Consider the following 24,580-nt stretch of genomic DNA (forward strand, 5'->3'; position numbering starts at 1 on the left):
TATTTTGAATGAGCTGTGAATGTATTTCACACTTTCTATGCTTAACCAGATGTCCTGAACAGTTGTACAGAAATGGATGTCAATCATTAAAATCAGAGAGGAAAAAGCAGTGAATCAAAAACTTTGATGGGTGTTAAGACATGCCAACCATCCAATTAAATCTCCTGGGGAGCCATAGAGAGCTTTTTTAGCCAAATCTGATGTGTACAGTGTCTGAGAGGACCTTCTCTTGTAACATTGAAACCATAAAAGCACAGCTAATAATGACAAAAACTGCCTTTTTTAACTGTTATTTTGTTCATAAAAAAGCATCTTTCTACAGAAAACCTGTGACACAAAGGAAAATAATTGCATCAATGAGAAGGAAAGATATCTTGTCATTTTTCTATCTCTAAAATAAGTCACTGTATCAAATATATATTGTGAAATATTTGTGCATGTTGCTTTCTCATACTGAATTCTCATAGACAGAACCGAAAAGTATCAGGAATAATGGTACACTTTCACTTAGCAAACATCAAGATATCTCTGAATTATTAAAGTATGGCGCCCGAAGGCGCGCCGAAAAATATGAAACATCCTGATATCTCTGATATATATGCCTTGTATATTAACGTCATGCACCTGAAGGGCATGCTGTAAAAATGTCTGATATATTAAAGTAATGAGCTTGAAGAGCACGCTGAAAAATATTGAACATACAGATATCTCTGATGTATATATGCTTGATATGTTAAAGTTGGGCGTGCTGAAAATATGACTGATTATTATTCAAGTTACGCGCCCGAAGGGCGCGCCGAAAAATACAACTGAATGATGAAATTTGTGGCTGAAACTAGCATTTTAGGCAATGATGAGCCTGTTTCTAAATTCAAAAACACACTGACCCCCCCCTATTGGGCATTTCAAAAACATGGTGACCCCCCCTATCACCAAAGTCAAAAACAGGGTGACCCCCCCATGAATCCACCGCCCTCCCCCCAGGCTGAAGAAACTGACCAGTCCCTTACATGTAATGGATGGTCTCATTTACGACGCGTCGATCGACGCGCTGACATGGCAATGCAAGACCAGACAGAGGGGCGAGACAGTTGCCGAACTTCTGCAGTGGTGGACGATACTGAAGTGGGCAAAGCTTTCAAATAAATATAGCGTGCAGATACCTCGCCTTTCAATGTGAAAAAATGTAACAACATGCAACGGGGAGAAGATTGCGGAAACGCTGTCAGGCACGCGGTACGGAGAAGATTGCGGAAACGCTGTCAGGCACGCGGTACGTGAACACAACCAGATCGGTGTACGTGGTCTGGACGCTCGATCGATCGAACGTACACAGTACTGGTGCATACGGCGCGGCACTGACGTACATGTATATGGGTGAGAAAAATCAATTACACGATCTTTTGTACAGCTGTACTTTAACATATCGATATACTTATATTTCTGAAACATTGTGATGCTATCAAAGTTTGGCAAACACAAAATTTACAATGAATTATCATTATGTGTGTCAAGTTCTGTCAGCGTGACAACATCGCCCCTCCAATGTGCATTCCCGTGAGACGTCATCACTCTTGGTTGTACTTGTCACGTGCACAGCAGAAAACGCCAATGTTTTTGTTTTGAAAGTTTGTTTACAAAACAGCTTTTCTAGGCGGTCGCAACGTATCAAAATGAACGTATTTGTGTGTCGGGATTTGTGTGTTGGTATTTGTGTGTTGGTGAGAGGCTTAGCTAAGAAGAGCACTTCAACGTAGTATGGTCTATTTGCTTTAGTTTTACGAAAAAAAATCGGCAATTTTGATCCATATTGCAACTTTAAGTTTAAAGTTTTCCGACAAGGTGAAATTCTTGTTTAACTTACGATATAATATGTAAAAGATACGTGCTTAAAACCGTTTCATACTGCTACGGATGTGTAAAGTGGCGTGAGGAGTTAGCATCAGAAATGTTGTCCCTCTCAAAGAAGTAGGGGCGAGTACTCGGCCGTGTGAGGGCGTTTGTGGGTACGCCAAAGAAAAATATGTCCGCCGCAGCGGATAAAAAATGCCAAAAATGACCGAATTTTTCCTTCCTTTCTCTCGAAATTCAAATAAATAAACTTGCCATGCAGATTTAGCTTATATTTAAGCTGATAATTGGCCTTTTCCAACATACAGCCAACAACCACGTAAATTTTTGGATGAAAAGCCTCCACAGGTAGTTAATCAAAAAACTAAGAATGTTACATTCTTTCTAGAAGTTATTTAGCCAGGAAACAATCGGTAAGCTTCCCCATATTAATCGGGAACAAATGCAGCAAAGCCTTGCATGCACTGAACTCTTAACTCCATTGTACTTGTAAGGTCAGTCACCCTGAGTGACTCCATGCCAATCCAAAGTGCAAAAATTTGTTTGTATATAGCTGTATTTTTTGTGATGTTTGAATTCTTCCACTATCCGCGGATCATTTGTTGAGATGAGTTAGTTAACGATACAGAAAGTAGTACCTAATTTTGAGTTTTCTAACTTCAGCAATGTTTGCCTAACTTGAGCTTCCGATTTGAAAGGTTCGTTAAAAAAATACTTTTTGCTCCCAATATATTATTCAGTTTCGAAGGAAACTTTGTAGGAATTTTTAATCGGGAGCAAAAGCAGCAAAGCCTTGCATGCATGCCTTAAACTCTTTTACTCCAGTGCACTTGTTAGGTCAATGACCCTGAGTATAGTGGAGATTAGTTAATTCACTGTCATGCAAAATATTTTGGTTATCAATAGTCCCCAATAAAAGTAATACCTCATTTTAAGTTTTCTGACAGGCAGAAATTCTTGTTTAACTAAATTATAAGTTGTAAAAGATACGCGATAACAAAGTTTCATACTGCTACTGATGTGTAAAGTGCGGTGCGTTAACATCAGAAAATGGTTCCCATTCAAAGAAGCAGAGGCGAGTACTCGGCCGTGTGAGGGCGTTTTTTGGTACTCCAAAGGACAGAACTATCCGCCGGAGCGGTTAGAAAGTTTCAAAAGTCGTCGAATTTTCCCATTTTCTCTCTAGAAATTTAAATAAATAAACTTGCTTGCTTATTTAGCTTATATTCAAGCATATAACTACCCTTTTTACGACATACAGCCAGTTACAGATTTTGAATTATTCTATAATCTCGACAGAAGATGATAGACCATCGGTTATACTCTTTTTTTAACCAAGCAAAACCATCTTAGAAGTCGTGCGACAGCATGTGAAATCAGGCGATAATATTGCTTTGTTCTGAGGTTTTTATTTTAAAGGTTCGCAAACTTTCACTGGTACATGCTTTCTAGAAGGGTGAGTGAGACTAAGTAACCACATGACATTTATAAGCGCGCAAATTACATGAAAAATTGAGACGGTTAAAAATGAGTTGTTCAGTCACATTTTAGAGGGACAGCGCATAAAGTGTTTTGCTACATTTCTGACAAGTACCGTGAACAAGATGTCATAATCTTGAAATGTTTCGCTTATCGACATGATATTTAAGTACATTTAAAACATCTTAACGCCACTGAATTCTTCCCGCCAGCGTTATTTCTATTTTATCACTACAATTGGCTATTTTGCCGCCTCCAAATAGATGACAACACATCCTTTTACACAGTGACAAAAATTATGAGATCTTTTATTGTCAATGCATCAAATTTATGTCATCAAATCACCCTATGACCTAATAGCACATCTTCTGAGTGTATCAGACGACCATGTGGTACAAAGTTACCAGAAGGTACTGGAAGTGCCGCAAAAGTATCCTCCATACAAGTACGCCGTTTTTGGCGAATCCTGCAAGATCGTATATTCAATGCGTGTATTGAGTAGGTTGGTCGATTAAAACTCAAATGAGTTATGAAGGTTTTTAATCAATTAAACTGCAAAAGTTGTACTTAATTATTCAAATGTTACCAGCTTGGCGCAATTGATTTGACTCTGGTGATATATATTTCATTTATCGTCACAATACAATGTGACCTTAATGGTGATTGATAGTACCAACCACAATATGTACTACATAAGACGTGTTGTTACCAGGGAACTACAGAATACAAGTAATTTAGAAGATTAATGTTATCAGGAAAATGCTTGCTTTTCCAATTGACTCTATTTTTATAACTGATACTACGAACGCTTAAATCAAATAGACTGTAAAATAATAATTTTATGGGCAAATTTGTTAAACGTGAGGATACGAAAGCTTTACAGCTGTATAATCATTATAGAAACATAAATAAAGATGTCTCACCGTCTCCCTGTCAACACATCAAAATAGTATAAATCGTCACACACTAACCTCCGCTAATATTGTTGCAGGTTTCCATAAATTTCGCAGTCCATTTAACACTTACTGACAAATTTCATGTAATTTCCCAAAATTATATCAGTGAGTGTACTGTTTCTTGTGTTACAATTTTGTAGGTTGCAACGTTTTACCGAGCAACTCGAATGATGCAAATATGTAAACTAGAACCGTCCACTGAGCAAGTGTTGAAATGAATCGTGATGTGAAATGAGCGAAAAAAAGTTTCTTGATCGGCATTTTTAAGAGAGAGGATATGTCAGTATACTTGATAGTAGAGAGGGAAAGATGACTGACAAACTCGTTTGCATTTCATGGATACTGTACGATTATATGTCTTCGATAGACGTGAGATTTGCACAGAATTGTCTGTCTGGTTTACAGAGTTTGTGTCGGTTAATGCAGCGTAAATCTTCATTAATACCACATCATCATGTCATAAATTTAAATCGACCGGTTTTCTTTACAATTTATAAGAGTTTGAACAGCTCGACAAAGAAAAATTAATATTGATTAGCCCGAATTTGTCAACATTTCTATCGAAATGTTTTTAATGTTTTAGCTAATAAAAACTTTATATAATCAAAGTAGAAGAAAGAACATTGCTTCATATGTCGACGTACTTCGATGTCCGTCGTCCCTTACGCTCTACTTGTTCAAGAAGCAGATCGACCATTCCTTTCAAAGGTTATCTTAACCTTTCACTGATGCATTTTCAAAGGTCAAAAAGAAAAACTAACCATGTAACATTTATAAAAGCACGCAAACTACGTGAAATATGGTGAAGGTCGAAGAATAAGTTGCGTCTATTAGTGAATAAAACTGCAAATGTGTCAATAAAGTTTTTTATTGCACAGTCGAATCATCTATCATTTATCGTCACAGTACAATGTGCATGTGGCATTGATGGTGACTGATAGTAACAACTGCAATATCTCCTACGCATAAGACGTACGTGTAGTTACCATGGAACTAGACAATGACACATAATATAAAACATTAATATCGCTAGAAGGATGTTTACTTTATCCTATTGACTCAATTTTTATAACCTCGCCCCTTTTGTCTAAATCAAATCGAATTAGCTTATGGGGAACATTTGCTAAACCTCTGTATACATATATATGGTATAAGAAAGTTTTACAGCCATATAATCATAATACAAGCAGCAGACTATAAATGTCTTTCTACCATCAGATGCAAAAGTATAAATCGTCTCAGAGTAAACACTAGCTTGCTAAAATACACCCTACTTGATGATCATTTCAGCAAACAACATTTGGTAGACTTGACGTCGCTGCAGACATTGCTTGTCATGCGATTTAGGTTTTAGCAATACCCATCAATCGGGTATGTCGCATAGATGATAATATGAAAAGGTGGTGCAAACTTTTGAGATCAATAATGAGGTTACAGACCTTTGAAGTCAATTATGCGGCCAAAATATTTTATTAATTTTGTAGCGTTGCGTGCCAGCATTGTACGGTAGTGATAGTAGATAGAATTATTTCTTGTGATAATCGAATCAATTGAAACTTTACATAAAACTGATTATTGTAAATGTTTAAAGGTACTCGCTGAAAGTTCAAAGGTCGAATGAGAAATTACATGCCAATTAGGATATTACTGATATGCACTGTGACGTGTAGGGGGGGGTCATTGTTTTTTGCCCCTCAAATAAGGGGAGGGCTACTTGTTTTCTCGCGAACATTTTTGAAGTGTCACTATTTTTCGCGCAGCGTCACTTTGAAAAACACAGGGCTGGGACCCTAGCATGGTCGCAAGCGAGGCTTATCGCGTATTGAAAATAATTTTCCAAAACAGAGAAAAACATCCTGGTCTGGTTTCAGTTGGGAAGAATTACCAGAGAACAATCGCCGGAAGAAATTATGAAAGCACTGCGACCCAGCGCTCTTCTGTTTTGTCCCATACTTGGGTCATGGCCGAGGTAATTTTGCCGTGGCAAACAATTTGCATAAACCACTGACTCTCAACAAACAAAAAGCCGATTATTTTCCCGAACAGCATAACCGACAGGAAGGTCCATCTCACGAAACAGACATTGACTGCTACACGAGATGACCATTGATGTATCAGCCCTCGCTGGTCCCTCAATGATTAGGCTAAAAGAAAACCTACAGCACAAAGAACAAAAAACACTTAAAATGGAAGAGGCAGCTAAAAGTCAAGCCATGACCACATAGAAAAAAAATTGCTCAACTCCCTGCCTCTCTCGTTAAATTTATCTCGAATCAAACCCAAAGACTATTTCAGGTCCACCGCGAACTCTAGGAAAGCTAACTACTATTTGAACATTTACGATAGTTATAAGGTCCTACACCATACCAAAACAGGAAAAATAAATATATTTGTGAAAGAATATCAAACAAAAGGAGCGAAAGAAAACAAACTCGGAAACAAACATGAAACAAAAATTTCTGGGAAATCAAAATTCAGCTGAAACCTTTCCAAACGCTATCAATCATTTAAACTGCTCTAGTCAAAGCTTTAATTTTATCAAATTCATAATAGAGATAATGAAATGTACAAATGACTCAATTCGCAGGTGTGAAAGACCATGCGATTCAACATATCACCGTCAACTCAACTGTTATTCTCATATCTCATTGCCACTCTTTGACAGCCATACAATATAGTATTCACAACCGCAAACTGTTAATGATCACCAGTCATTGAAACAGATGTTTCATTGGATAACTTCAGAAAACTGCTTTATGAAAGAATCGTTTTCCACTGCCTTTTCAGAGTGATTTATCGTCATGATTTGGATTGTGTGAAATGTTGGAACCCCCTTATTATACTCTGGAATGTTTAATGCCCCTCTGAACACCCTAGTTTTTCGTGACACCCCCATTTCTTCTTTCGCCACGTCTTTCGTTAATACCGTTCGTTCCCTAAATTCCCAAGCCTATGCTACCGTTTAATTCGTGTATAACTCCGGGGAAGATACCTGTATACATCGGAAGATCGTCTGGCATTTGCCACGTACATGATCGTTGTCTTCCTCGCTCATGTGACCGATGACTAAATTGACAACTTGCTCATGGCGCGTTGATATTACTCCCTATGTTGTTCTCAAGTTTAAACACGGAATTGTGAAGGCGATCTCGTCTTCATTTTGCAAAAAATAGCGAATTTAGGTGACAAGTATATTTCTTCTGTGAACACGATTTGAACTAATTTGGATAATTGGATGGTTATGTAATGTCGGTTTAATCTGCAAACATAAGCTCATCTGCTTTTCTTTTCAAGTTATACACTTATTTTATGAGTGTCTTGTATTATTTTAACATTCACCTAGAAAGCACCTAACACTTTCAAGTTTGAGAAGTTTGAAAAATATGGAGGTCCAGTTATCCCAAATTAGTTCCTATCGCGCTTGTGAAAATACTTGTTGCATGATGACCGTGTCACTCTCGTGGTGATACGGTGATATCGTCACCAGTAATTTCCTGATAAATACATTAATACACGCCTGCATAGGAACATCTGTGATACAACGTCAGTATTTGGCTACTCGCCAGACTGAAAGTTACACATTTACAGTAGCCTTTTCCTTCTTCCTGGTTACACTGAATTGCAAACAGCTTTTAAACAGTCTTATGAATTCAGCGGATCCGCGGGAGATTCATCAATGGTAAGTTTCTTGCATTCAGATGTCGATCTAAAACACAAATACATCGCACCAGTAATAATGCAGGCACTCGTTTGTTGTCATATCAAAATAATTGAAGAGCTGTGAATGATTTTTTTTCTCGACTGTCAATAGACTAGGTGTTTTGTATTCTATGCTCCCGCATGACGTGCCATGACAGGCAAAGCCCTTGCGAGAAAGTTGACCGTACACCTTATCGCTGCAGTTTTTTATAGGAGAGGATGGTTTGTAAAGAATGGTGTTAGGACCCTTTTCGTTTTATATGTGTTTGGCACACTGTAGTTTGCATAAGTTGTATCTATGTTCTCAGTTTTGTTCACATGGAGCGAGTTTCTCGTTAGTTCAATTGAAGGATTGTATTGCTTCTGCGCGTCTTTTGTGTCTCACCTTGATTTGACTGATTGTTCCGTTTGTATGTGGGCTAGTTTACTAATAAATGACAAAGGAAGCAATGCTCTGTGTGAACTAGCTTATTTGGCCTTTTTATGATAATGTTAACTAGAAACACTTTTTTGATCAATGGACCAAAGGGAGGACCTTGAAATCATTTGACTTTCATCTAAATATTTATCAGATTGCATGCACGACAAATAAGTGCACATGTAAGCCATACACTTTCAAATCGTAAATGGTGCGTTCAGTAACATTTCTATGGGTCTCCGATAGGTCAGAATGAAATGAACTGCCGGTTGAAATTCTGTTCTAGTGCGTTTGGACAAAATTCGAGTCTGGAGGGGGAAGCGAAAGCTTTCATCGACTTCTCTATTGTACGATCTTCGACTATTGTAGGCTCCCTGGCACATCAGTGCCCATTAGAGTCTCTTTCCGAACCTCCCCAGACAAAAAGCCGAAACTGCCCTCTTCTATGCCAAATGCATTCACCCTATTCATGCAGATCGTCTTTATCTACCTAACAACATACTCCGTGCCCCACTAACCTGACGTTCCGTATTTTGCCGGCCGAACGACGGGAGCGTCAACTAATGAAAAACTTGGCCGCTTTGAAATCGCTTTCAAACATTTTTACCACAAACTCTATTGATTGGCCCTACATGGTTTTATTTTTGTCAGCTCTAGGTCTACCGAAATATAATAACTTTTATGTAAGACGTCAATATGCGTCAGTGCAATTATTGTCAAAGCCTGCAATGAGCAATTATGGTCAGAGTGTGCGAAAGTGAGCAAAATGTGGTTTCAAGGCTTGACCATCAGAATCTGAAGTCTTTCCTATTTTAAGAGGATGTTTTTCAAAAGTATGTTGTACCAATTGATACATCTCTGCAGTTCTAGGGAGTCGACAATGACAAAGCACGTGTCTTCTTCAGGTGACAGGCTAATATAGCGTCCGTAAACTTTCATAGAGTAAACGATAAATAGCAGACGTGTCAAATACAAATGTACGTTGGAACTTAAAACTCGCAGGCTTATCGAAATACAGATTTCCGGAAGTGTCATAGATTGTATCTAATTTTGGTAGATCCGCACACTGAGAGCGAGGTCATAGTACAATTTGTGATAAGGGGAAGTTTAAAATAGTAGAAAATGTAGGAAACCGCTCGACTTTACCGAAATAGAGTGAGTGTTCAAACGGCTACCCTTATTATACTGCCCATAGCCATGATATACAAATTAATTTTTTCTACATATTGTAAACCATAATTAAGCAATAATGTACCCCCTCCTGGCCCTTAACGGACTCAAGCAAACTTTGCTCGACATAATGTACGAGGCGAAACCGAGGGGGTACATTATTGCTTAATTATGGTTTACAATATGTAGAAAAAATTAATTTATATATCACGGCTATGGGCTGTATGAGAAATGTAATGGGATTGGCCTTATCAAGATTTCATATGTTACATGGCTTCCCCCATAACTTCCCCCATTTTAAATGCTTAGTGCTTCATTCGTTTACAAACAAAAATCTTGTATTGTTATGCTCGCTTGGGGGAGGGGGGCACAATGCTGGATATTCGGAGACATTATCAGTAATAATCAGGGGGTATGACGTCACAAAATTCAGTGGTATTGACAAAGCTATAATGTAATGTAATGATGAGTAAAGTGGCCGGTGATTTTAAGACTATTAATCTCCGATTACTGATGTTCATGACCAATTACAAGATTAAAGCAATCACCATCTTCGTATATAGTCGTCATCCTTAACGTTTGACGCAATGGTCGTAACGAGATACTGGTGACAAGCTGAAACGGCAAAACCGTGCCAGGAAGAAGATTTTCATGGGAAGTAATGATTAACTGATTGACATCACAAGAATATTATGCGAAGACACTCTTTTGGCACTTCCATATTCGAAATGGTACGTTACTGTCACGGTAGTTTGCCACACTATTTGTACTCCAACAGTTTATTTGGGGAAGAAATTTCTTTAATATTGATCATTTAGAATTTGCTTACAACGAGTTTTTACATCGTAAATTTCTTTTTGAGACGAGGCTCGCAACGGCTCGTACAAGAAACGTTGTGAAATTACAGGTTTACCAGTTTTCATTTAAAGGGGCAAAGTCGCTCGTTTTAGACCTTTTTGTGAAATAAAAAATAGATTACTGGCTCAAAGTCAGCCAGTGTGTACAATGACGACGATACATAGCTGCAAAAGTGTAAAAATTACCCTTTGCTAAATGAAAAGAGATGATTTCGTTTGTGACCTGACAAAATGGATTTTTCTTTTTCCGACTTAAAAATCCTGTGAAAAATAAATCTTGCAACAATGAAGACTACAGGAAAATACCAGAGGAAAAAGAAAGACAACACAGAAAGAAGAAAAGCTAACCAATAATAAAAAATAAAAAAATAAAAAATAAAAATAATCTTGCCACAATGTAAGGGAAAACTATTATCCTCATCTCTAAGGAAGCCACTGCCAATTAAGATTTCATTGAAAAGCTTGCAGGAGGTCCAAACTTCATGTTCGCCATGCGTGATGGGACTTGTTCATTGAACTTGATTCGTTGGTAAACACCAAGTTGAGCTTAACACGATTGGAACTGATTTGGGACAATTGGATCTTCACACTTTTTTGAATTCCTCGAAAGTGTTAGGTGCCGTATAGCTGAATAATGCAATATTACAAATTATTCATATAGAGTGTATAACTTAAAAAAAAAGGAAAGCAGATTAGCTTACATTTTTAGATTAAACCGACTGTTACGGCCAAAATTCTCTGTTCACTATTTGGAGTAAGAGATTACAGATTGTAATTGATATCAGCGTAGAGTGTGTTGACCCATAACACGTTTTGAAGACTAAGTTAATTGATACCATCAGTGTTTATCTTTCTATTTCACAACGCGATGCATAGAAAGACACTACGTGGCCTAACAGTCATTAATGTGGGAAACGCCTCCTTGAAAGTTATAAGTCAAGGAGATAAGAGCACATTTCCTCGCCAGAATTGTTTGTAAAGACGTTTTTGCGGAACAGATTTCAGCCTGTTCAGTGCTACAGTTGTCTATGAACCCTGGTCCCACAAATATCCGGTAAGCTTCTATCTTATTGTATATTGAGTTAACAGCTGAATGAGTTTTCCAAGGAATTTTGTTGGTCTTGTGCATACAAGGGCGTCGCCCCTGCAAGGCAAATCTATAAGGACAATGACCAAGGACAAAGAACACTCATACGGACATTGATTGAGTTAATTCATGTTTGATCTAAGACTTATTAGTTTAGTTGCTTTAGTGATTGTATTTTCATGCAACTTTGATTTAGTTATAACTGTTGCAAAGCAGTTAAATTGTTCATGCTCTGTAAGTCAAGGCTGTTTATGCAAATGAGATCTTGTAAACAAAGGTAAGCGTTCAGTCACCGTTAGAGGGCGCTTAATGAGACAGGTCCTATGACTTGGCTCACTGATTTGACCTTTGACCCCTGAGTCATTACAGAGTGTGAATTTTAGCTTTAATATTTTTCTGTATTTTTCTGATTTATTTCAGTTAATCGTTCCAATACGTTTCATTACGTTCTCTGGAAGACTTGCTTATATTCGAATAAACCCCGTGATGATTAGATCGGATATTTGCTTTGTCTTATTTATGGAGGAACGCATTACGGAATATCATACATAGATGACAATTGCACAGTAGTCGCAGACAAGTCAATTTGAGTCTTAAAGGATTTGTTTGCGCGCTACACCGACATTACTTCACCATCCATGGCAATTATCCCAAATTAGTTCAAATCGTGTTGCTCATAATAAGTTGACAAGTATTTCAAAATGTTTCAAGACGTCAAACAACTCTAATATTTTTCATATCAAACAAAATTCATTATAAAAGCTAAAGAGGGCAACTTTAAAGTGTAAATGGACTAGCGGATAATTCTTCCTCCTATGTTTTCTGCGTTCTTATCGTCAAAAACAGCGGTTTTCAGAACAACATTACGATAAAATGTTTTTAAGACACACAAAAGGCGCTGCTTAGTACTTCAAAATATTGTCTACTCCCTAATTCGTGACATCAATCTTAAATATTGCATCTTTGGGCTCAGAGGTCAATACTCGATGCATTTACTAGTGAGTATGGAAATTTGTAAAAGACATTGTTATTTCAATGTAACCATGTCAAACAAATTCCACATCATAAAAACCTCTTTAAGATATAACAGTGCATTTCTCCTGAAATGGCAATAGCGCCCTCAAGTGCCAGGCATTCAAAATGAAAAGAGAAAGGTATGGACATGCACATCGTACTTCTATCTATACTAAACTTCGAGAAATGAGAATAAATGATACACAATAGAGATAATATGCGGTATGCGGTGGTCGTCACACCCCACGAGCGTACTGCGTACCCTCGAAAAACCACACCACGTTTATTATGGAATTCCCCCCTTACATCGAATTATCAAACAGACACTGAAATTCAAGTACTATGAAACTGTATTACAACAATTACAATAATTTGGGGAAAAAATTGAAAAAAACACACCACGTTTATTATGGAAATTCCCCCTTCCATCGAATTATCAAAAGAGACTGAAATACAAGTACTATGAAACTGCATAACAATTACAAAAAAAATTGCTTGTGTTGACATCGTGGAGTTTCGACCGAGACTGAAGACAAAAGAGCTTCACACCAATATATAGGCATGCAACACCTGGTGACACAAACCTCAAAGGAATTCTCTCATGTAACGAATAGATAGTAATTATATGCTAATCTTCGAAACACATATAATTGTTCAATCTATACTAAACTTCGAGAAATGAGAATAAATGATACACAATAGAGATAATATGCGGTATGCGGTGGTCGTCACACCCCACGAGAGTGAAAAAGCTAGGCTAGTAGTGATGTATTGGAAAGAAACAATGAAAAATCTATGATGAACCACCAAGCTTTCTATTCTCTTCTAACATTTATACACCAAGTGATCTTGCTACATCTAATTTCATGCTAAGAGAATCAACGATATATCTGTCTTTAGAGCTAGTGGATTTCCATCCGCCGTGTCTGGCCAAGCATCTTTCATTCACATTGCTATTAGCTGCTGCCGTGGCGCCCCCTGCCCTGAAACTGTGAGTGCCAAAATCAGAAATATTGCCAACAAATTGCTTTATGCCTCCCAACATTAGATCTTTGGCTGTAGTATACGAAATACCAAGATGCTTATGAGGTATCAACCCTTCCTTAGTGTGCTGTAAACGCCGAATTAATACATTTTCCGAATAACAAGGCTCACCTAAATACAAAATGTATCGCTCTGTTGCTGCTACTGGACAAGTTATTTTGCCTGATCTTGCAATTACCACTGAGTGACCCTCCCGGAATTGGTCATTTTTTCGCTTGTGAATTTTGATTTCCATATGGGTGTCCGTAAAACTAATGTCATTTATCTTCACGTTTAGTAATTCGCTGATACGCAAAAAACCTGCAAAGGAGACAAGGCACATGCACAAAAGACGCAAGTCTGATAAATTGTTAGATTGTCCTATACTGGATGCAAGCTTGGATAGAATGTCGAAGTTTACAGGGTCTTTGGGAGACTTCGGCTTGGCTAAGATCCGTCTGCAGCCCTCCAAGGTCGATTGAACCAAAGGGTGCGCCGTAGGAGACTCCGTTCCCGATAGAGTATGAGCCCATCTGATGCTATAAACTGCAGTTTCCAATGGTGCTGTTGTCTTGGCGCCATCTAACAAACTACGAAGATACACTGCAATGTGGATCGGATTGGCTGGGAATGCAGCATCCATCGTAAGGTTCGCTGAACACCAATTTTTCCAGCGAATCCATCCATTCAAGTACTTTGATACTGTGGAATCTGCTTTTGATGCCAGCATCACGTCGGGAAGGGTTTCACATAGGTTTTTCAGGGCTAGGCTATTAAACTGTGTTTTCCATTGCTCCACCTGAAAAATATCTTAACGCAAAAAAACAGCGAGTATAGATCAACGCCATAATAGTTCAATTACAAATAGTCAGTATGCGAAGCTAAAATGTTCAGAATAAACCTATCTTGTAAATTTGCCACACGTTACTTTATATTTCACGAAATCGTATAGCCACCAAGGTGTGCTGCCTCGCCTGATAAGATGTGAATAGCCTAAATGAGGAAATGAGGAAAAAACAAAAAGAAATTGGCGAAAGCCATAATGAACTGGCCCTGGAAACTGGCAAGATCGAAAATAGTCAATCACCCTCGAAAAAGGGTCAAGCTAACATGACTTGTGATGCAAAAGTAAACTTATTACATTCCAACAATACTGTACAATTGACAGACATCAAAATGCGAAAGCAAATCAATTCGCTGCGAAAGCAGTCGCTATAACAGACTAGAAAGATGTTATCTTAAAGATTACTTTACATACATGTTCACTACAAATACAATGTAAAAATTAAAGTGTGCAGTACTAGCGTACAACCATGAAGCGACCGAAAGGATGTAAATATGGTCCGTTCAGGGAAACTCCAATCTCATCGCTAACATATTGAAACTCGGGCACCCTATGAAAGGTGATGATTTAAAACCGACGGGCAATTGCTGTATCCTTCCTGGAGTGATCTGGTCGTCAATTTTGGGGAGTACGCGCAGAGCTTTCACGAAATCAGCAAAACTACCTGGCTGAGGGCGCAAAACTGGCCAGAAATAGGCTGACGGCCATTCTGGAACTATCAACGTAGCCTTACCGGAGCAAAATTTAAGATGGCGAATAGCCGGCAAAACAAGCTTGACAGGCGGGCATATCCAGTTGTTTTCGCCCACCCAATTTTGGCAGAATGCGTCGACAGCTTCTGCGCCGGGATTCCAACATGCGGAATTGAAGCGGGGAAGTTGAGTATTGTAGTACGTAGCAAAACGGTCTACGGTATGTGGACCCCAAAGCCTATCAAGCATAGAAAACAAGGAAGGATTTACCGACCAATCGTCTGTATCAATGAACCTGCTCAATGCATCTGCCCTCTCATTTTCGGAACGGGGGATCCATGTTGCCTCTAAATGAATATCGTTTCGACAGCAGATATCGAAAATATTAACAGCGATGCTCTGGAGAAGCAAATTTGAACTGCCAACCGAAATAATTCTGCACGCACCTTGATTATCGGAAAACCAGCGTACTTTATTGTGTTGCAGAATTGGGAGCAGAGAAGCCAAAACATAAAGCACTGCTTTTAATTCGCGAAAAGTGGAACTCTGCACACGCTCGTTGTCGTCCCATAATCCGCGGGAATAGAAGTACTGGTCGTTGTAATGGTAATAACCACCGAAACCGGAATTACTTGCGTCGGAATAAACAATGGCCGTGGCGGAGAATTTTGGTTTTATTCGAAAACCGTTCAGAGCATCCAGATTATTATGCCAAAAACGAAGTTCTTGCACTACTGGGTCAGTTAAATACAGGACCTGCGACCATGAACCGCGTGACTCTACTAAAGCATAAATTTGCCTGGTGAATAAACGGGTGACTCGCCCTACAGCAATAGACAGAGAAATTAGAAAGCCAGCGATACGCGCGAGTTCGCGTGCCGAACACCTACCGAGTGTTAAAACACCTGAGATAACGGATTTAATGACGTCCACTTTCTTTTGGGGAATAGAAAATTCCATGCGTAACATATTAATAATGAAACCTAACCATTCACCAATCTGGACGGGCTCCCAATGGCATTTACGCTCGTTAGCTTTAAGACCAGCTTTATGCAAATCACTTCGTTGAATCAGACTAGCAGCGCTAGCGGAAACAAAGGAATCATGGCCAGAAATACCATCGTCTAAATAGACAATTGAAGCATGTGACATGCTCCGCCAATGTTTGACCAATGGTCTCAACAACTTGGTGAAGCAATAGCAAGCAGTACTTAAACCAAACGGTAATACATTGAATGTAAAATATCTCAAATGCCCATCAAATTCCCAAGAAAACCCAAAAAATTTACAGTGCTCATGAAAAATATCAACATGGTGATAACCGGACTCCAAATCCCAAGTAAAAAAGTAATAGTTATCGCTAAACATTTGTGCAAGAGTTTTGAGATCGTCATAACGAAAAGATGGTTTTTCTAAATATTTATTGACATGCCTGAGATCTAGTACTAATCTAAGCTTTTTGCCCTCTGCAACAGAAAGAGGGTTGACACAGAAAGGGGGAGACGAATGCTCTGATATACAACCATTTTCAAGTAATTGCAAAATAGCCTTGCTCACAAAACTAGAATGCTTCCTGCATGACGAATTATTACGTAGGAAAATTGGAGGCGGTGATTGGACGAATGGCAGGCGGTAACCCGAAGAAATAATGGACTGAATAAAGGGCGGACAATTTAGCTGAGTTTTCCAAAATTCCAAAGAGCGACGTAAATTACCCACTACAGAATTACTCGAAATCACTGGTTCACAAGTCTTAGAAAATTGCAACGATAAACCGGAGTCAGAGTCAAAATCAAGTTCATGAGACTGTTCAGGACTAGATGGTTGAGTCTTGAGATGGGCGGGAAGAATTTTGTACTGGTTGTTGCCTACTGGAGGTTGGTAAATTGCATCTGTTCTGCAAATGCCCCCACTGCCCGCATCGAAAGCATGGACCGATTCGAAAGCTGGAAGGTGAAGAACTGGATCACAGGGCCTCACAAGTGCCTATTTAAGTCAATATTACAGCGTTTTTCTTTCTTTTTCAATGTTACAAATAATCCAGCTGAAGAGCACAACACTTGTGTAGCTGTCTTTTGTGTAGCGTGTATTGGCATGTATAGTGAGTCCTCGTAAATGTGACCTTTAGTTCCGTGACCTCTAGGCCCGGCTCTAGCCATGCCTACTTCCTGCCCTGCCCTCGCTATGCTTACTGTACTAATTTCCCAGTAAACACAGCGACGTCTGTACACGTGGCCAGAAGGCATGGCCAGAGGAATTGGCTAGAGGTCACGGAACTAAAGGTCGTATTTACATATGATCACATTCCCCATTGAGGGCGCACTATACATGCCAATACAAGCTACACAAAAGACAGCTACACAAATGTTGTGCTCTTCAGCTTTATTTGTAACATTGAAAAAGAAAGAAAAACGCTGTAATATTGACTTAAATAGGCACTTATGAGCCCCTGTGACTGGATGATGGACGCATGTGGCCAGGTACCGGTTGGAAGCAACTTTGTGACGGACTCTGACGCTGAGGCTGAGACTGCTCAAGAGAAGAAGAATACCTAGTTGAACGGGAACGCAGCTTCTTCTTCTTATTTTCTGTTCTGCTCTCCTCTCGGAGCGTTGCATTCTTTTCTCATCATCTGTATCAGATGCTAACTCGTCAGACAAATACTCGTTGACAGTGCCCCAACCAAATTCACTTTTGTCCGCTAATTTAATCAATTTAATACGATGAGTAACGATACCAATACCTTGTTTTAGGGACTTCTTTGCTTTTTCTATGGACCCTTTCGAGAGTGCATCCAAAGAGACTTCTAAATGGTCTAACACTTTCTCTTCGTGCTCAAACTGTTGCTTGTTGCCTGGTTTACGGAATTCGTAAGTGTCACCTCTTGCCTTCTTGGCAGCGTTATCAATGGCCTCGGAGTTGTCCAAGCTGAGCTCCCGCTTGAATTGTGCAAGTTTGCTTTCCACAACTGTGGAGATGGAACCAGTAATGTTGGTCAGTAACGATGCTACACCAGGTGGCATAGGAGTCGGCTCGCCAGTATCTTTGTTCTCTGCAGTGCTTGCTTGTGTTGACATCGTGGAGTTTCGACCGAGACTGAAGACAAAAGAGCTTCACACCAATATATAGGCATGCAACACCTGGTGACACAAACCTCAAAGGAATTCTCTTATGTAACGAATAGATAGTAATTATATGCTAATCTTCGAAACGCATATAATTGTTCATTCTCCTAATATGGCTGCAGCGTGAGTGGCTGGTTGAACTCCGAGCTCCGTAAAATTGACAAATTTTACAGGAAAGTTATGTCGAAGTCGGATGAATTTCATTTCATTTCATTTCATTTCATTTATTGCCATAAAGAAATAAAAATAACAACTACTATAAACGTTTTACATATTACTGAAAAAGGAAAGAAATGGCAATTTAGGAGCCAAAAAATAGCTTTTCGCTAATCTGGTTTGGCCCCACCTCAAACTACATGTGCATCACTGTTAAAAGGGCTAGAAAGAAAAAAAAATCCAGTAAATACAACGAGCTTAAAATGTAAGAATTTACATGACAGTGAGTACTTTACGATTCATCGATGAGGTGTTGTTTTAACGCTTTTCTAAACAGATGTTGTGATGTGAGTGATTTCATGTGAATGGGTAAACTATTCCACAGTTTAGCGCCTGAATAATTAATCGCAAATTTACCGGCATCTGTGTATATCTTCGGAATAGCTAAGTTTTGCTGAAGTTTAAACCTTGTATGTCGGCCATGGTCGACCATATTGAAATAGTCACTAATATGATGGGGAAGATTATAATTGTACAGATCAAAGATGAAATTTCCTATACCAAGTTTATAAAGTTTAAAGATATCAAGAAGACCTAGTTCTTTGAATAGTGGTGCAGACGGATCTCTGAATCCATAGTAGGTTATACACCGTAAACACGTTTTCTTAATTTTCAAAATAGATTGCAAATATGTCGAGTATGTACTCCCCCACACTTCTAATCCATACATGATGTTTGGTTGAAGAAAAGCTTTATAAAGTAAAAGTAAAATGTGTTTTGGTACAATGTTTCTTAACTTAAATAACATTCCTGACTTTTTTCGAATACAAAGTGTTACATAATCAATATGATCTTTCCAAGACAAGTGCTCGTCGAAAATCACACCAACAAAGGAGGCATTTTCCGCCTGCTTTATAATTTTACCTTTGACCTTTAGTACACTATGATTGGAGATAACTTTATGTTTGCAATGAAAAATTATATAATTTGTCTTCTCAATATTAATAGTCAATTTATTTGAGTCGCACCAGTGTATAACTCTCATGAAATGATGGTTTACAATTGAAAGGTCTATGTTACTTAGTTGTCAGGAAATGTATGAAATAAATTGGAATCGTCTGCAAATAAACGAAAATCAAAGTAGTTGGATGAGTTCGGGAGATCATTGATATATATTAAAAACAACGTGGACCAAGTGTTGACCCCTGGGGCACACCACACGTGATTGGCATATTTTCAGATTTCACCTGGTCCGCAAAAACAAACTGGGTACGATTATGCAGGTAATCTGAAAACCAACTGAGAGGGTTTCCCCTTATACCGTAATGCTGAAGCTTTGATAGTAAAATACTATGATCTATCGTATCAAAAGCCTTTGCAAAATCTATGAAAATCCCAATAGTAGCATTCCCGTTTTCGATCTGATGCAGTAAGTCACTAACTAAATTGAAAGTGACAATTTTGCGCTATGTTTTTCACGAAAACCATATTGATGTTTATACAGTAAATTAAACTTGTTGAGAAAGCCCATAAGTCTAGTATTTACAGTTTTTTCAATAATTTTGCGGAAAAGGGGTGACACAGAAATCGGTCGGTAGTTTCCAGGTGCATCTTTTGAACCTTTCTTATAAATTGGTATTACCCTCGCTACCTTTAATGCATTTGGAAACTTGCAATGTGTAAACGACAGATTGAATATATGAGACAATGGTTTGGCTATTTGATTAGCAGCAATTACAATACGTTTCGCTGGTAAATTATCACAGCCGGAAGCCTTTTTTATATCAAGGGTTCTCAACAAATTGGCAACTTCAATTTCTGATGTAGGCTCTAAGAAAAACGAATTTTTACAGGTCTTGGGTAGGAAATCAAAATAAGAATGTGGAGGTGAATGAATTCTGCTAGCCAGATCGGGTCCTACATTTGTGAAGAAACTATTGAAACCATTTACAATCTCATAAGGAGTACTACATATCGTCTCATTTTCATCACAAGATGTAACAATCAGTTGTTCTGGTAAACATGTTCTATTACAAACTTTCTTCCTACTGAGTAAATGATTAATGATATCCCATGTCTTGGTAGAATTATTATGGTTTTAAAGACGCATAATAATCTCCATTAGCAGTCCTTAGGACTGTAGTTAAAGTGTTTCTATATTGTTTGTAATTATTAACAATTTGTAAATCATAGTTTGAGTGAATCATTTTCGCAAATAAATTATGCTTTTTGTAGATTGATTTTTTTATTGCTTTTGTAATCCAGGGCTTGTGTTTGTTGATGTTCTTAAAGGTCTTTTCGACAACTGGTGCGTGTTTATCACAGCAATCACGGAAAATTGAAACGAAATTGTTGTAAGCATCATCGACGCTTGTGCTAGTGTAAACCTCGTTCCATGTTTGCTCAGAGAGATCATTTACAAAATCTGTTCCATCAAATATTTTATAATTTCTAAAAGCAACTTTTCCCGACATCCTACTATGTAAACTTTGAAGATCGAAAAAACTGGTAAATGATCAGATATCTCACAAGCGATAGTACCAGAAACAATGGAACAGTTACTGATATTTGTGTAAATATGATCGATAACAGTACGAGAGATTTCTGTAACCCGTGTTAGAACTGTAATCAATTGAGAAAAATGTAGACAGATCAATGCTGTAATGTAACTATCAACACATTTATCCTGTCTGGAAATATCAATATTAAAATCGCCTAGAAGAATGCAATGTTTCTTATCTACTTTTACATAGTTGAGTACATCTAAAAGGCTATTTTCAAAATCGGACAACATAGTATTCGGCTTCCTATACAGTATACCTATAACATAAACCTGTTTCCCGTCCTGTATTTCCAACCACAATGACTCAGAATTAGAAATGGTGAATGACAGTTTCTTATATTTTACTGATGTATGTATATAGGCCGCAACGCCTCCCCCTCTGCCGGACTCACGACAGTTTACTTCAAGATTATATGAATCTAACGAAAAAAAAACTAGGGTCATTGATATGCCACGTTTCAGAGACACCAATGATTTTAAACTTTTGCTGGAATGTGTCCTCGTACATCAAACGAAACTCCTCAAAGTTTTTTTTCAATGAGCGAGTATTTATATGCGAGACCGCAAACGACTGGTCAATAACGGAGTGGTACCTTTCGTCAAAGTCGGAGGGTGTTATGGCGTCGCAGCAAAAATTTACATTTTCTGCACTTTGTAAATACACTAAATCAATTATGAGTGGCTAGGGTACATTTACTAACTCATATGTAAAGAATAAATAAATAATACAACAAAAAGACAAAACAAATACTTCATCGCTTTTGAAATAATGCTTTTGGTATAAAGTTCAGTACCAAACTACACAGCAATATATTGTGGTCTCACTTGATTTTTTTAATGTCACCTTCATTTGAAATACACATCGATCGTTCGTTTTGATTTTTCTTACATACATGTTACCGTTAATAGTCCATAAATATCTAAACTTGGCTTTCTTTCTTTCTTCATTTACCTTTTGCAGGAGCTGTCGCTGTGATTTACATAGATTCTCGTTGACAAAAATGGCATTCTGCTGTTGATATCCAAGTTCTCGAGTTGTAATTCCTTGTAGCTTTCTTCGGTCATCGTAGATGTAATTTCGCTTCTTCCTCGTTGTAAATTTGATGATAATGGGCCGTATACGTGGACTTCCGTTTCGTCTGGTATCATCGTTCGTACTTTGTCTGATGCCTATTCGATGCGTTATGTCGATGTCTTTAGCATTGATCTCAGGATCTATTTTCCTTAAGACTCTGAGAACAGTATTATCTGTATCTTCTGCACCTTCTTGAGGTTCAGGAATACCTGCAATCTCTAGATTTATCCTCCGGTTGTATTGATCCAACGTTTGCAGGTCTGTTTCTAGCACTGACACTCGGTTACATAACTGCCTATTGTCTTGCTGCAAGATGCGATTGGAATTTTGCAGTTCTTGAATTTGAGTTTTCATAGTTTCGAATTGGAAGCTTATAAAATCCACCGATTTTACAAGGTCATGTTGAGATACTTTAAGATTTCTAACCTCTGTCTTAATTTCTTAGATTCCTTCCAACACTCTGGTCATTTGATGTTTGCCAGCATTTTCATCTGTCGATGTTTGATCCAAAATTGACGTTGCACCTGGTAGTGTACAGAGTGTGGCGGGTACCGTTGTTGCTTTCCCGGGCTTTTCGGTTGCTAATCTTTCTATTCCAAATCGTCGATATTCGCATTTGGGACACAGCATCAGATCTCCCTGGCACAGCACCACGTTCTTCCTTGCTGGACAGTCATGGCATTTCATGTTTGGCTCGTTAAACTCCGAAAAACTTCGAAGATAAGTGAAAATAAGCCGGAGCGACGCAAATGCGTTGTTGCTCCGTTGAAAGCGCCCTCAAAATTTCGTGCAAAGGAGACAGAAAAACATCCAGCACAACCACAGGGCAATACGGCATAATCAGCCATAGTAAGAGTGTAAAAAAGTAATAAATTTATGATTATGAATACTTTTGATAGAAATTAAATATTTCTGTCTTTATTGTATATAGAGATGGTTAAAAAATGAGTTTTTCAGTCACATTTCAGACGGACAGTGCATAAAGTGTTTTGCTGCATTTCTAACAAGTACCATGAACAAGATATCATACGTCATGAAACGTTTCTCTAATCGACATGATATTTAAGTACACTTAAACGTCTTATACTCCACTGAATTCATCCCATATCCTGCCAGCGTTATTAGCTTCGCTGTCAGCGACGAAGAGCTTATCAAATAGGTTGATTTTCCGTCGGCGTCCGTCGTCCGTCCGTCGTCCGTCAACAATTGCCTTCTCCTCTGAAACCGCAAGTCCGATTGCTTTGAAATTTCATATGCAGTTCACTTAGGATGACCTCACTTAAGTTTGTTCAAATCGTGGTGAAATTTGCATATTTGTTTTATGGGGATTTTTTGCTGTTTTTGGTAAAAAAATCTTCTTCTCTGAAACCGCTCGTTCGATTGCTTTGAAATTTGATATGCAGTTTACTTAGGGTGACTTCAGCTAGATTTGTTCAAATCGTGGTGAAATTTGCATATTTGTTTTTTTATGGCAATTTTTGTCATTTTTGGTCAAAAATTCTTCAAAAAATCTTCTTCTTCAAAACTACTGGTCAGATAGCTTTGATATTTGGTAAATATGTCCCAAGGGATGATCTACTTCAGATTTTTCAAATAGTGCAGAAATATGTAAATTTGTATTTTTAAGGCAATTTTTGCTGTTTTTGGTCAATAAATGTATTTATGAAAAAGGATTGGTCTGATAGCTTTGAAATTCAGTATACAGATTTCTACAGAGAAACTAAGTAATATATATTAAATTTCTGATGAAATCTGTAATTCTGTAATTTACTGATGTAAAGACCTCTTTTCATGGCAGTAATTTCGGGTGTGTTATTTTGTTTAATCACAGGGTACTTCAGGTATTGTTCTTTTTTAAAGTTATGATCAATACATTTTGGTGATGAACATTAGACAATAATATCTTGCATTTCAGAATGTGTCGTATTTTTTCTTAGTTTCAAAATTTTCGTCTTTTTTATCAAAATGTCTTAGCTCATAAAACTTCAGAATCGAAGTAGAAGAGAGAACATTCTTCAATACGTCGACGTACTTCGGTGTCTATCGCCCCTCATGCTCCACTTCGATTCTTCAAGACGCAGATCGTCCATTCCTTTCAAAGGTTATCTCAACCTTTCACTGATACGTTCTCAAAGGTGAGCGAGACAAACGAACAGTATAACATTTATAAGCGTGCAAACTACAAAATGGTGAGTGTTAAGGAATGAATTACTCAGCAACATTTTAGAGGATAGTTGTCGATGTTTTTTAAATTCATGTATAACTAAAACAAAGTAGAACTTGTCCATAAATGCTTCACCAAGACTTTTGTTAAATTTTTAAAAATACTCCGTGAACAATATTTTCTACATCTTGAAATGTTGCTCTTGTGCTCTGATATCAACATGACAGTAAGATAAAATGACTTAACAACACTAAATTCATCTCATCAGCATTATTTCTGTTTTATCACGATGAGCTACTGTACAACCTTGTAATAGGTGACAACGCATCCTTTTACAAAGTAACAAAATTATAACATGAGATATTTCATTATTAATGCGTAAAATTTATGTCATCAAATTTTCCAAT

At 38.0% G+C, this 24,580-nt stretch overlaps 1 protein-coding gene across 1 annotated transcript; it reads right to left on the reverse strand.

Moving 5' to 3' along the window:
• Window positions 1–12,760: 12,760 nt before the first annotated feature.
• LOC139135914 (integrase/recombinase xerD homolog) lies at window positions 12,761–18,310 on the reverse strand. Its single transcript, XM_070703691.1, has 2 exons — window positions 17,834–18,310; window positions 12,761–14,364 (listed from the first exon to the last, which is right to left on the reverse strand). The coding sequence occupies exons 1-2, from the start codon at window positions 18,165–18,167 to the stop codon at window positions 13,364–13,366; spliced, it is 1,335 nt and encodes a 444-aa protein (XP_070559792.1). The 5' UTR covers window positions 18,168–18,310; the 3' UTR covers window positions 12,761–13,363.
• Between the last annotated feature and the right edge of the window lie 6,270 nt (window positions 18,311–24,580).

This window comes from Ptychodera flava, chromosome 6 (genome assembly GCF_041260155.1).
Source record: "Ptychodera flava strain L36383 chromosome 6, AS_Pfla_20210202, whole genome shotgun sequence".
Lineage (NCBI taxonomy): Eukaryota > Metazoa > Hemichordata > Enteropneusta > Ptychoderidae > Ptychodera > Ptychodera flava.

Excerpts from the sequence above, each read along its gene's own strand:
- LOC139135914 (XM_070703691.1), bottom strand. The coding sequence starts at position 18,167 with ATGTCAACACAAGCAAGCACTGCAGAGAACAAAGATACTGGCGAGCCG. Across the intron at positions 14,365-17,833 it reads AAAGAAGTCCCTAAAACAAG|ATATTTTTCAGGTGGAGCAA; the intron begins GTATTGGTATCG and ends TTTTGCGTTAAG.